This window comes from Procambarus clarkii, chromosome 66 (assembly GCF_040958095.1).
Source record: "Procambarus clarkii isolate CNS0578487 chromosome 66, FALCON_Pclarkii_2.0, whole genome shotgun sequence".
Taxonomy (NCBI): domain Eukaryota; kingdom Metazoa; phylum Arthropoda; class Malacostraca; order Decapoda; family Cambaridae; genus Procambarus; species Procambarus clarkii.
In genome coordinates this window covers 22,819,437-22,831,936 of record NC_091215.1, presented here as the reverse complement: position 1 = coordinate 22,831,936, position 12,500 = coordinate 22,819,437, and the positions used below count along the sequence as shown (strand labels likewise).

The following is a 12,500-nucleotide window of genomic DNA, read 5'->3' as shown; positions in this document are numbered from 1 at the left end:
AGGGTTGCCCGGATATATATAAATATAAATATATATATATAAAGTTGTAAGGGTACCACCTCTGGTGCAACTGTAGGGACCAAGAAGCCTCTGAGAAGAATTTATATTCTTCTGATATATTCCTCTGAGAAGGTGTCTGAGGTCGTCAGACGACTCTTGAGGTCATAAAGGACCAGAACGGTCGTTTGAGGTCATTTCACCTCGTAGGGAAACCTCTTAAAGTTATTCCATGTCTTGTGAGACCTTCGTGTGGTCTTACGAGGTCTTGTGAGACCTTCTTGTGGTCGTACGAGGTCTTGTGAGACCTTCTTGTGGTCTTACGAGGTCTTGTGAGACCTTGTTGTGGTCGTACGAGGTCTTGTGAGACCTTCTTGTGGTCGTACGAGGTCTTGTGAGACCTTCTTGTGGTCTTACGAGGTCTTGTGAGACCTTCTTGTGGTCGTACGAGGTCTTGTGAGACCTTCTTGTGCTCGTACGAGGTCTTGTGAGACCTTCTTGTGGTCGTACGAGGTCTTGTGAGGCCGCCTTAAGTCAGACAAGGACTTGGGATGTCGTCGGAGGTCGTACGGAGATCTTAGGCAACCACTACTCTGGTCGTAGATTATTACATGGTCGGAAATGGTGTTTCAAGGACACAGGGGTGGGAAGTCGTAAGAGGTCACGTTATGATACATGGTCAGCGAAAGTCTTAAGTGGTGGCTTAAGACTTTCTTTAGTCTTTAAGGCTTCTTAGAAAGGCTTTAAGGCTCAACACGGAGCAGGAGAGAGCAGCCATGCCAGGTACTAGACATATTTTAGGTCGTGCCAGGCGGTATTACCTTGATCTAGGAGAGTTTGTGAGTTTATTCACAGACGACCTCCCACGACCTCCCAAGAGGTCGCAGAGAGGCTACTAGAGGTCGCAAGGAGGTCGTAAGCTATTGTGGTCCAAGAGTATAGTCGTGCCCAGACCTCAAACGACTACTTTGTTGGTCATTCGTAGGCTAATGAGCTCCTCCAAATCCTGCTTCTTGACAAGGGATGGTTGAGGGGGGGTGGGTCACCCATTCCCGGAGTGAGGGGGTCAGAAAGGGGGGTGATGGGGGGGGGGGGGTTAGTTATTGGTGGTGAAGGTGGTAATGGGAGGTCGTAGATGGTGGTAATTGTTGTCGTTGTTGTGGTTGTTTGTTGTCCTTGCGGGGAGTGGTGATAATACGAATTAGTTTATGTTAAAGTGATGATGAGGAATGTGTTGAAAGTCCTAGTGATTGTTGGTGGTGGTGGTAGTGGTGATGGTGGTAAGGGTGGTGGTAGTGGTAGTGGTGATGGTGGTAAGGGTGGTGGTAGTGGTAGTGGTGATGGTGGTAAGGGTGGTGGTAGTGGTAGTGGTGATGGTGGTAAGGGTGGTGGTAGTGGTAGTGGTGATGGTGGTAAGGGTGGTGGTAGTGGTAGTGGTGATGGTGGTAAGGGTGGTGGTAGTGGTAGTGGTGGTAAGGGAGGTGGTAGTGGTAGTGGTGATGGTGGTGGTGGTGGTAGTGATAATGTTGGTAGTGGTGATAGTGGTTATGTTAGTGCTGTGGTTACAATTGCAGGTGCCAAGCGTAGGCCTTTAGGCCTTCTCTAGTTTCTTGTATTCTTATACCGAGAATCTGGGCGCCGCGCCTCTTGCTCTCCATAACCGCTAGAGATATTAACTCTGTCCCAAATATGCTCCACTCTGAAGCCAGAATGACTCTACACGCGCGTGCAACAATGCAACGCTTAACCCACCAATTGCAGACTCGAGAGTGTGTGTTTGGTTCTCCTGTTTGTGTCTGTCTGACGCTTGTTTTGTGTCATCTTTACGTGTGTTCGATTGTCGTGTTCGAGTGTGTTCGGACCTTCTTCTTGACGTGTGTTTGGACCTTCCTGTTGACGTGTGTTCGGTCCTTCCTGTTGACGTGTGTTCGGACCTTCTTGTTGACGTGTGTTCGGTCCTTTCTGTTGACGTGTGTTCGGACCTTCTTGTTGACGTGTGTTCGGACCTTCCTGTTGACGTGTGTTCGGACCTTCTTGTTGACGTGTGTTCGGACCTTCCTGTTGACGTGTGTTCGGACCTTCTTGTTGACGTGTGTTCGGGCCTTCCTGTTGACGTGTGTTCGGACCTTCTTGTTGACGTGTGTTCGGACCTTCTGGTTGACGTGTGTTCGGACCTTCTTGTTGACGTGTGTTCGGACCTTCTTGTTGACGTGTGTTCGGACCTTCTGGTTGACGTGTGTTCGGACCTTCTTGTTGACATGTGTTCGGACCTTCTTGTTGACATGTGTTCGGACCTTCTTGTTGACGTGTGTTCGTGCCTTCTGGTTGACGTGTGTTCGGACCTTCTGGTTGACGTGTGTTCGGACCTTCTTGTTGACGTGTGTTCGGACCTTCTTGTTGACGTGTGTTCGGACCTTCTTGTTGACGTGTGTTCGGACCTTCTTGTTGACATGTGTTCGGACCTTCTTGTTGACGTGTGTTCGGTGGTGTTTGTCTAGCTACGTCTCACTGTGTATTTAGACGACGTTAGTGGATCTTATTCAAACACGTGTGTGTGTGTGTGTCTTAAGACAGTCCTTGTATGTTCCTTGTGACACTTTATTGGCAGCCTGGGGCCCCCACGGGCAGCCTGGGGCCCCCACGGGCAGCCTGGGCCCCCACGGGCAGCCTGGGCCCCCCACGGGCAGCCTGGGGCCCCCACGGGCAGCCTGGGGCCCCCACGGGCAGCCTGGGCCCCCACGAGCAGCCTGGGGCCCCCACGGGCAGCCTGGGCCCCCACGAGCAGCCTGGGCCCCCACGGGCAGCCTGGGCCCCCCACGGGCAGCCTGGGCCCCCACGAGCTGCCTGGGCCCCCCACGGGCAGCCTGGGCCCCCCACGGGCAGCCTGGGGGCCCCCACGGGCAGCCTGGGCCCCCCACGGGCAGCCTGGGCCCCCCTCAGACACCCCACTTGCCCTCATTTGCGTGTCCAAAGTGGTAGGGAGCGAGGGGGGGGGGGCAGAGATAGTTTGGGGGCAGTGGGCTAAGTCGTCGACTCACCACAGAGGATCGCACGTTCAGTCTTTGAGGTAGGACGGAAGCATTTAGGCAACATTTACTTTCATCTTATGGTTCTGTTCTTATAGCAGTAAATAGGTACCTAGGAGTTATAGACAGCTTATAGGATATAGGCTCTATCCTATAAGCTATATATAGACAGATAGGAGTTAGTTATGTCCGGAAACAGGAATAGTGATAATGAAGGGGGGGGGGGAGATGCTGTAGAAGAGCCTCAGGAATGAAGTGAGAGAGGCAGAAAAGGGGAGGATAGAGGGAATGGCCGAAAGGGTGAAGAAAGAGGAAGAGAAACATAAAGGAGAGGCCGGGGGGGGGGGGGGAGGTGTCTCCTCTGCGGCAGGCCAACTTTCACTTCCTCTCGCCCAATTAGCTTTCTCGATAGTTTTTACGCCTTTCAGAGTTTTCCTCACAACAAGAATGGTGCAGACTTACTGGCACGCGCGCGCGCACACACACGCGCACTCACACACACACACACACACACACACACACACACACACACACACACACACACACACACCCACACACACACACACACACACACACACACACACACACACACACACACACACACACACACACCCACACACACACACACACCCACACACACACACACACACTCACACACACACACACACACACACACACACACACACACACACACACACACACACACACACACACACACACACACACACTGTGTGTTGAATGAAGGTTTGTAGAATGTGATTAATAGAAAGAGAGAGAAAGAGAGAGCGAGAGAGAGAGAGAGAGAGAGAGAGAGAGAGAGAGAGAGAGAGAGAGAGAGAGAGAGAGAGAGAGAGAGAGAGAGAGAGAGAGAGAGAGAGATCAGGGTCGTTGTGTAAATATCCAGGTCTGAGCAAGGTTTAGTGGGGGGGGTGAAGTAGAGGGGAAATGAGAGAGGGGAGAGGTGGGTAAAGGGAAGCTTGGTTTTAAAGGTGAGGGGTCAGTGGGCGTGGCTATGCGAAGGGACACACACACACACACACACACACACACACACACACACACACACACACACACACACACACACACACACACACACACACAAGGGGCCTGGTAGCCTGGTGGATAGCGCGCAATACTCGCAATTCTGTGGCGCGGGTTCGATTCCCGCACGAGGCAGAAACAAATGGGGAAAGTTTCTTGCACCCTGAATGCCCCTGTTACAAAGCAGTAAATAGGTACCTGGGAGTTAGTCAGCTGTCACGGGCTTCTTCCTGGTGTGTGTGTGTGTGTGTGTGTGGTGTGGGGGGGGGGGAAGAAAAAAAAAGTAGTTAGTAAACAGTTGATTGACAGTTGAGAGGCGGGCCGAAAGAGCAGAGCTCAACCCCCGCAAGCACAATTAGGTGAACACACCCACACCTAATTTTACCTTATAATAACAACAAACACAGACCTGTTCCGGTGGAAGTTTCTACTGAAAAGGCAGTAGACTACATGTTAAGGCACAAGCATTTACAAGGGTGAGGGAAGGCTGTTATAATGTGTGTATAGACAGATACATGATCAGAGATGAACTGCAAGAACGAGGGCGAGAAAACTGTCCCACAATCGCCCCATAACCCCTACCCAACTAACCCCCCCCCCCTCAGATCACGCCTCCCATGTTTCCCTACTCCTTCTACCCCCCTTGAACTACCTTGTCCCCTCCACCCCCTCTGCAACCAATCCCATCTGCTCCTCCCCACCCTCCAAAGCTCCTCTCTCCTCCATCCCTCCCCCTTACCCCCCCTTACCCCCCCCCCTTTGCATTGCGTCTCCAGCATGACCCCCCTCACCTCTCTCCCTCCCTCACCTCTCTTCCCCCCTCACCTCTCCATTTCCTACAAACACCCATTCTCTTGCCCCATTCCCATCCTGAGCCACCGCCTTCCACTTACCCCCTTCTACCCCAAAACCCATACTTGCTCCTGCTTCTTCCCTGCCCCTAGCACACCCTCTTTCTGACTCTCAACCTCACTCTTCCTCTTAGACCCTACCTTTCAGGCCCACTATGCCCTTCAGACACCCCTAGATGCACAGACCCCATCTGCCCCCAGCCCCCTGGCTCCCAGATCCCCTCACCCCTCTCATCCCCCTCCCTATTCCCAGGCACTTCCCACCTCACAGCCAGTTATTGGAGATAGGACAGCATCCATCTCTCACCTGCAGCACACACCGGGGGAGACAGGTAGGCAGATGAGCTATATGAACTCTGGTAAAGGAATTCCCAAGAAGAGTCTCAAAGTTTGGTACACCAATGCTGATGGGGTATCCAATAAAACAGAGGAAATAAAGGAAACGGTTAGTCAAGCAGATCCAGACATAATTGTAATAGTGGAAACTAAAATAAATTATATGATCTCGGATGCAATCTTCCCAGAGGTATTCCAAGTGATAAGGGAAGAAAGGACACAGAGACAGGGAGGGGAAGTGGTACTCCTCATAAAGCGGAAATGGAATTTGAGGAACTAGAGAATCGGGAGACTAATGGAAACATAAGCTCCATACTTGGGATTCTGACAGGTGATGGGAAGAGGACTGTGATCTTGATAAACTACAATCACCCACCAAACAGTAGAAGGCTCAGACAGGAATATGATGAAAACAAGACATATAAGTGAACTGCAGAGGGCAGCAACAACAGCCCACAGAATGATAGCGAAACTGTTGGTCATGAGGACCTCAATCACTGAGAGATCGATTGGGATTCAAGAAACCTCCACATAGGGGGGGAAATACGTGGGGAGGAAAATTAGTGGAAGTTATAGACAGGAATTTCCTAATACAACATGTGCAGGAAGACACAAGGGAAAGAGGAGGGGATTCGCCGAGACTATTAGACCTGATTTTCACCCAGAATGAGGCTGACATTACGAATATGGAACATTTAATACCACTAGGAGCCAGTGACCATTGTGTCCTTGTCTTCGACTACATGATCGAGCTTAATATTGTGACCACAGGACAAGAGGTCTGGCAAAGGAGAGTAGACTATAGAAAATTGGATTACAGGAAGATGAGAGAATATCTGGGAGAAGTGAAGTGGGAAGAAGAACTAATAGGAAAAACAATGCAAGATATGATGGATTTAGTCCAGTGGAAATACAAGGAGGCCGAAGAGTGTTTTATACCAACAATAAAAATAAAAAGAAGGAGGGACAATAAAAACTCATGGTTTAATAAACAGTGCCAGGAAGCAAAAATGCAACCCGTTCTCACACTTTCGTATAGTCAATATTGACTTATTAAATACGTGCATATGTGACATACTAAACATATTAGTTTACCTTGGAAAGCTTCATAGAAAACACCGACCTTACCTAACCTTCTTAGCATGTTAAGATAAGCATCTTATTGCTTCGTAATTACAATTATTACTTAACCTATACCTATAATAGGTTAAGTAATAATTGTAATTACGAAGCAATAAGATGCTTATCTTAACATACTAAGAAGGTTAGGTAAGGTCGGTGTTTTCTATGTAGCTTTTCAAGGTAAACTAGTATGTTTAGTATGTCACATATGCACGTATTTAATAAGTCAATATTGACTAAAAGAAAGTACGAGAACGGGTTGCAAAAATGAGAAGCAGGCGGGAGTGGAGAAAGCACAGAGGACAATAAAATTAGATACAACAGAGCCAGGAATGAATACATTAATATAAAGAGAGTATTGGAAAGGAATTATGAAAACGATATTGCAATGAAAGCGAGAAAGCAACATAAACCGAGCCTGACTTCAGACGAGACGGACTTCAGACATGCACAAGTGCGTGAAGTTGAGAGGACAGCAAGGGACGACTGGACAGTGTCAGACAGTGCCATGGGAGTGCCCGGACAGTGTCAGACAGTGCCGTGGGAGTGCCCGGACAGTGTCAGACAGTGCCGTGGGAGCGGGCTGGTGTGGGTAGGACAGTCATCTTGATTGATGGAGGTTCAAGGGGGGGGACTCTTCTAGAATACTTCCGACGAAAGTCAGTGGGGAGCAGGTGAATGGTCTAAGGGGAAGGGGTAGCGAATAAATGGTGTAATGGGAGGGGGGGGGGGTGACCAGTGAATGGTCTTAGGGGGGAAATTGTGAGTTATAGGATAACCAATAATGTCTGAGAAGGGGATAACCAATATGGTGTCAAGGAGATGGCATAGCATCAGTGTGGTTACCAGGGAGTACCTCTCTCTCTCTCTCTCTCTCTCTCTCTCTCTCTCTCTCTCTCTCTCTCTCTCTCTCTCTCTCTCTCTCTCTCTCTCTCTCTCTCTCTCTCTCTCTCTCTCTCTCTCTCCTCTCTCTCACGATTGGTCTATTCCTCAGTGATCTATCAGCTGGTTGGTTGCCGCATCTTTTAATTCTGCCTTCATTGGCTGATTGTGTTTCCCTCTGTATGCTAATTGGATAATCTAATTCATGTTATTTTTTGGGTATTGGACCATTCGCAAATTAGACACATTACGTCATTGGAAATTGCCTTTTAGATAGAACAATTACTCGTTAAGTTGAAAATGATTAGTCTCGCTACACAGGGAAAAGTAAGGAGGAGCAACTGACACGTCAGTGGAAATTATTATGATTTCATATATATATATATATATATATATATATATATATATATATATATATATATATATATATATATATATATATATATATATATATATATATATATTCTTTTCCTTTTGTTTACTAGAATGAAACATTTGATTTTGAATTACCAACAACAGCACATTTCTTAATGATCCTCCCTTCACTAAAACTCCTCCTCTTCTTCCCATTCTCTATCTCCCCCTTCCTCCCCCCCCCCCACTATCTCCCTCCCTCCCTCCCTCCCTCCCTCCCCCCCTCCACTACCTCCATTCCTCCCCCCCTCCCTCCCTCCCCCCCCCTCCACTACCTCCATTCCTCCCCCTCCCCCCCCCTCCCCTGACTCATCAAAAGCATTGATAGATAAATAAAGCTGAACAACATTACTAGTTTAAAAACAAGCAGTTTTGTGTTGTGAAATAAATAGGCCGGGCTATTGCTCTTCATAATTATATTAATTTTTTTTATTTAAGCTTTGAGGATTTCATAATTTTGTTGTGAATTTTATGCCTCACAGAGTCGCGTTGGATGTTAAAGAATTTGTTGTATAGGAGACAAAATTCATATATATATATAATACTACAACAATATACATGTATTTAATACAAATTATAATAACAATAACGTTTTAAAACAAATTAATGGCACGTTAGGATAAGTGATGTGGGCTTGAGATGTGTTATCACTAAGATAACGAGGCTATCTGAACTAGTAGGTAGAGGCACGTGACAGTTTGTGATGTCATGACAGGGTGACACTACGTTGAGTGACGTGACAGGTGAAGGGGTGATGACAAGCACCATCTCTGTGGATGCTCATCCGTCAGGGTGAGTGACACTTGAACCTGCTCTCTCTGTACTGGTAGTAGGTCGTCTTTAGTACGTTGGGGTGAACCTGCTAAGCATTCATATATATATATACATATATGTAGTGTAAGGATAGTAAGTTGAGTTTTCGTGGTTTTCATTTTTAAGTATTTCTACTTTATAAGTATTTGTATAGTCGTTACGCTAATGTACCTGTGTGTGTGTGTGTGTGTGTGTGTGTGTGTGTGTGTGTGTGTGTGTGTGTGTGTGTGTGTGTGTGTGTGTGTGTGTGTGTGTGTGTGTGTGTGTGTGTGGAGGTACACACATGCTTATGCGTTGTGCCTTCCTATGTGACGAAGGTTGATTAAATTTTCCAGCTGATATCGTAAATTCATTTGGGGGAGGGGGGGGGAGGGCGACGCCCTCTCTGAAGAGCAAATATTGGAGCTTTTATCACACACATCTCGCTCTGACTGACTGCCTGACTGTTTGACCCACTGACTGACTGCCTGACTGTTTGACCCACTGACTGACTTACTGATATTAATACTGAACTGTATATGAACACTTCCCAATGGTCATACACCTTAACAGATTACGGAGAACCTGGCTGTAGTGAAGGTGAAGGTGGGTGTAACAAGGTGATAGATGGTCCTCCCACCTCTCTCTCTTCTCCCGTTTCATGGGTTAGTGAGCAGTGGTATAATTGTAGAGCTCTCGCCTGCTGCTTGCTGGGGAGGAGTTCCACTCCTCCCAGTGTCTGTGAAGGGTGAGGTATTCCTATTGTCGTAGGTAATAACATTTAATTCATCTGACTCTTCACAGAGATGAGATTCGACAGTCTCGTATTTTTCAGGCTCCAGTTCGATTCCCCAATTAAGTGATTGAAGTATATATGTATGCATGCATAAGTGTTTAGTGAGAATTCACAAGGTCTTCTCTGGATACTCTTTATTTTCTTCTTGGAGGCTGTGGGTCCCTACAATTGCACCAGAGGTGGTACCCCAAAGTTTTTCAGTGCTTATTAAATAAAATAGGAATTATCAGTTAAACTCTTTAATGCGTTATGACAGGAATGAGATCAGTATCAACCAAGAATACCCCATAAAACGGGCTGTGGTCCACAGTCTCGTTACTTGCTGCAAGCCTCAACAGTCTGATTAGACCGTAACAACATGGAGGCGTGACCACGGACTTGGCCGCATATGCCATAACTTACAGAACCCCCAAAAAGGCAATCAAAAGGTAGCCAAAAGGTAACCCTAAGGTGCAGGAAAATGCCAGAAAGGTTGCCAAAAGGTATAGTTCGTCGTACTGGTATACGGAGTATACCCACCAACGTGCTCCTAGTAGCGAGGGCAACTGACAGATACGTTACCGTCGTTATCGCCTCGTACGGTCCACGAGGCTTCGCTCTCAAATGTCGGGAAATTAATTAGCTTCTTGGGTTATTAATTTATCATCCACAGGCAGCTGGGAGCCGAAGGGCTTATCAAGAACTGGTAGTGTTCACCTAGTTGTGCTTGCTGGGGTTGGGCTCTCCTCTTTCGGCCCGCCTCTCAACTGTCAATCATTTTTTCCACACACGCACACCCCCGGGAAGCAGCCCGTAGCGGCTGTCTAACTCCCAGGTACCTATTTACTGCTAGGTGAACAAGGGGCATCAGGGTGAAGGAAAGATGATTGGCTAGAAAGCTGGGATCCAATATCGGTTCTGCAGACACAAACAGTAAATAAACAGACACACACGTTGTGGAAGCTCTCATACAGAAATACAAGGACTCAGAAGGTATATCTCAGGTTGTTGTTGTTGTTAAAGATTCGCTACTTGGAACAAACAGTTCCAAGTAGCACGGGCTATGGTGATCCCGTACGTATGAGTCAAGCCAGGAGCCCGGGGCTCGTCAGACACATTACTTCTCCCTTAGCTGCAGGAAGCAGCAAGGGAGCCAGGGACACTGACACAGTTCCCACCGGAGAACACCGCCAATAACTACTCAAGTGGCTACAAAGCACTAAACAAAAATTATAGAGAAAACTGAAAATTATTTGAAAATTATATAGCAGTAGAATGTGAGGAACAACCTATAGCTGGTTCTTGTGGGTGGTTGGTTTATGGAGCAAATTACCGGGTAATATTATAGACATGAGCTCGAGGGGTTGTTTCAAGCGAAGGACAGAATGAGTATGGGGGGGTTATAAATAGCAGCTGCCACGTATGGCCCAACGAGCTCTCTGTGGTTTCCTTAATGATATGTTATATCACGAGGAATGTCACTGTGAACGATCACGTAGTCAGGCAGTGAAGAACACTTCAAGGTTTAGTTGAATGTAACATGAATGTAACAAGAACATGGGCGGGATACTCAACACAATGTTTCAAAGGTTTCCATTTTTGAAGCACATCATTTGTTGTTGTTATAGATTCAGCTACTCGGAACCAGTTCCAAGTAGCACGGGCTATGGTGAGCCCGTAGAATCAGATCAGCTTCTGGGGGGAAGGGATAAGAACACCACCCAACATGAGACATCGTCCAGCAGGTGACAACATCACGCTAACATCCCTCGCTCTCCTTCTTCTAAACTCCGTATATCACCAAAATAACATCGGCAGCGCATTTGTAACCTCTTGAATATTCCAGTGTCATAACTGATCACGGAAGCCTTTAGAACCTATTAAAGTAATCACGTGACACCAGAACAGGCAGCTCCCCCCCCCCCCTATCACTGTGAAACAAGTGTCTCACAGTAGGGGGGGGGGGGCTGTCTTTCTCACTAAGTGAGACAGACGCACCGTAGTGAAAGTCTGGAGTTTTTTTTTTTTTTTGGGTGCGGAAGTATAATAGGAAGGAAGACTGAGGGAACATGATCTCTCAACACTGGATAAAAGAAAAGAGTTACAGGAGACGTGATCACGACGTTGAAGATTATTAGAATAATTTGCAGAGAGCTGTGTGTGATGGATGTAGAGCCTAGTGATTGGTAGAAGTGTGTGGGAAGATAAAGAAGAAAGGAAGGGAGGTGGAAAAGACAAAAACGAAGAGAAAGTAGAAGGGCTGGAGAAAGAGAAGGGGAAAAGTCATATAAAAGGGATAGGAGATGAAGAGAGGTGTTGGAAGAAGGCTTGTGGAAGAAGAGGAAGGGACCTTAAGAGAGAGGCTGGGGGAAAGAGAGGGGCAGGGGAAGGAGATGAAGAGAGGATGTGAAAAACAGCTTTTTTCTGTCTTCTTGATTACCTTCATTCCGCTATCAAGGAGGTTCGTTAGGAGGTCACTCGTGCGTCCTCCAGGCTCCAGAAGTAACGGTGTTTCTTTGTCCAAGCTGTCACTTATCCCCCCCCCCTCCCTCTCTCTCTCTCTCTCTCTCTCTCTCTCTCTCTCTCTCTCTCTCTCTCTCTCTCTCTCTCTCTCTCTCTCTCTCTCTCTCTCTCTCTCTCCTTTGCAGTTCCTTTCCGGCCTTTGCTTCTCGTTCCTCCTCCTCCTCGTTCTTCCACCTTTACTGAATTTCGCTTCATTTTCATTGTTTTCAATTCGTCTTTCCTCTTCCATTAACTCTTTCTTCCCATACTTTATTTTTTTCTTCCCTTCCCATTCTTTCCATAGCTTTTCCTCTCCCGTCACTGATCCTTCCCCTTCCCTTTGCAATAACTGTTTTCATCACGTATCGCTACAACTCTCTCCATCATGTATCGCTACAACTCTCTCCATCACGTACCGCTACAACTCTCTCCATCACGTATTGCTACAACTCTCTCCATCACGTATCGCTACAACTCTCTCCATCACGTATCGCTACAACTCTCTCCATCACGTATCGCTACAACTCTCTCCATCACGTACCGCTACAACTCTCTCCATCACGTATCGCTACAACTCTCTCCATCACGTATCGCTACAACTCTCTCCATCACATACCGCTACAACTCTCTCCATCACATACCGCTACAACTCTCTCCATCACGTATCGCTACAACTCTCTCCATCACGTATCGCTACAACTCTCTCCATCACGTATCGCTACAACTCTCTCCGTCACGTATCGCTACAACTCTCTCCATCAC

At 47.3% G+C, this 12,500-nt stretch overlaps 1 protein-coding gene across 1 annotated transcript; it reads right to left on the bottom strand.

The window, feature by feature from the left end:
- Nucleotides 1-1,820: 1,820 nt before the first annotated feature.
- On the bottom strand, nucleotides 1,821-4,979 carry LOC138355262 (uncharacterized protein PF3D7_1409500-like). Its single transcript, XM_069310125.1, has 2 exons — nucleotides 4,890-4,979; nucleotides 1,821-2,495 (listed from the first exon to the last, which is right to left on the bottom strand). Exons 1-2 carry the CDS (start codon nucleotides 4,977-4,979, stop codon nucleotides 1,821-1,823), a joined length of 765 nt encoding a protein of 254 aa, XP_069166226.1.
- Between the last annotated feature and the right edge of the window lie 7,521 nt (nucleotides 4,980-12,500).

Bases quoted from the DNA above. Each gene is read 5' to 3' on its own strand.
- LOC138355262 (XM_069310125.1), bottom strand. From the start codon at position 4,979: ATGGGTTTTGGGGTAGAAGGGGGTAAGTGGAAGGCGGTGGCTCAGGAT. The intron at 2,496-4,889 runs GTGAGGGGGGAA...AGTGAGACGTAG, and splicing joins TGTTTGTAGGAAATGGAGAG to CTAGACAAACACCACCGAAC.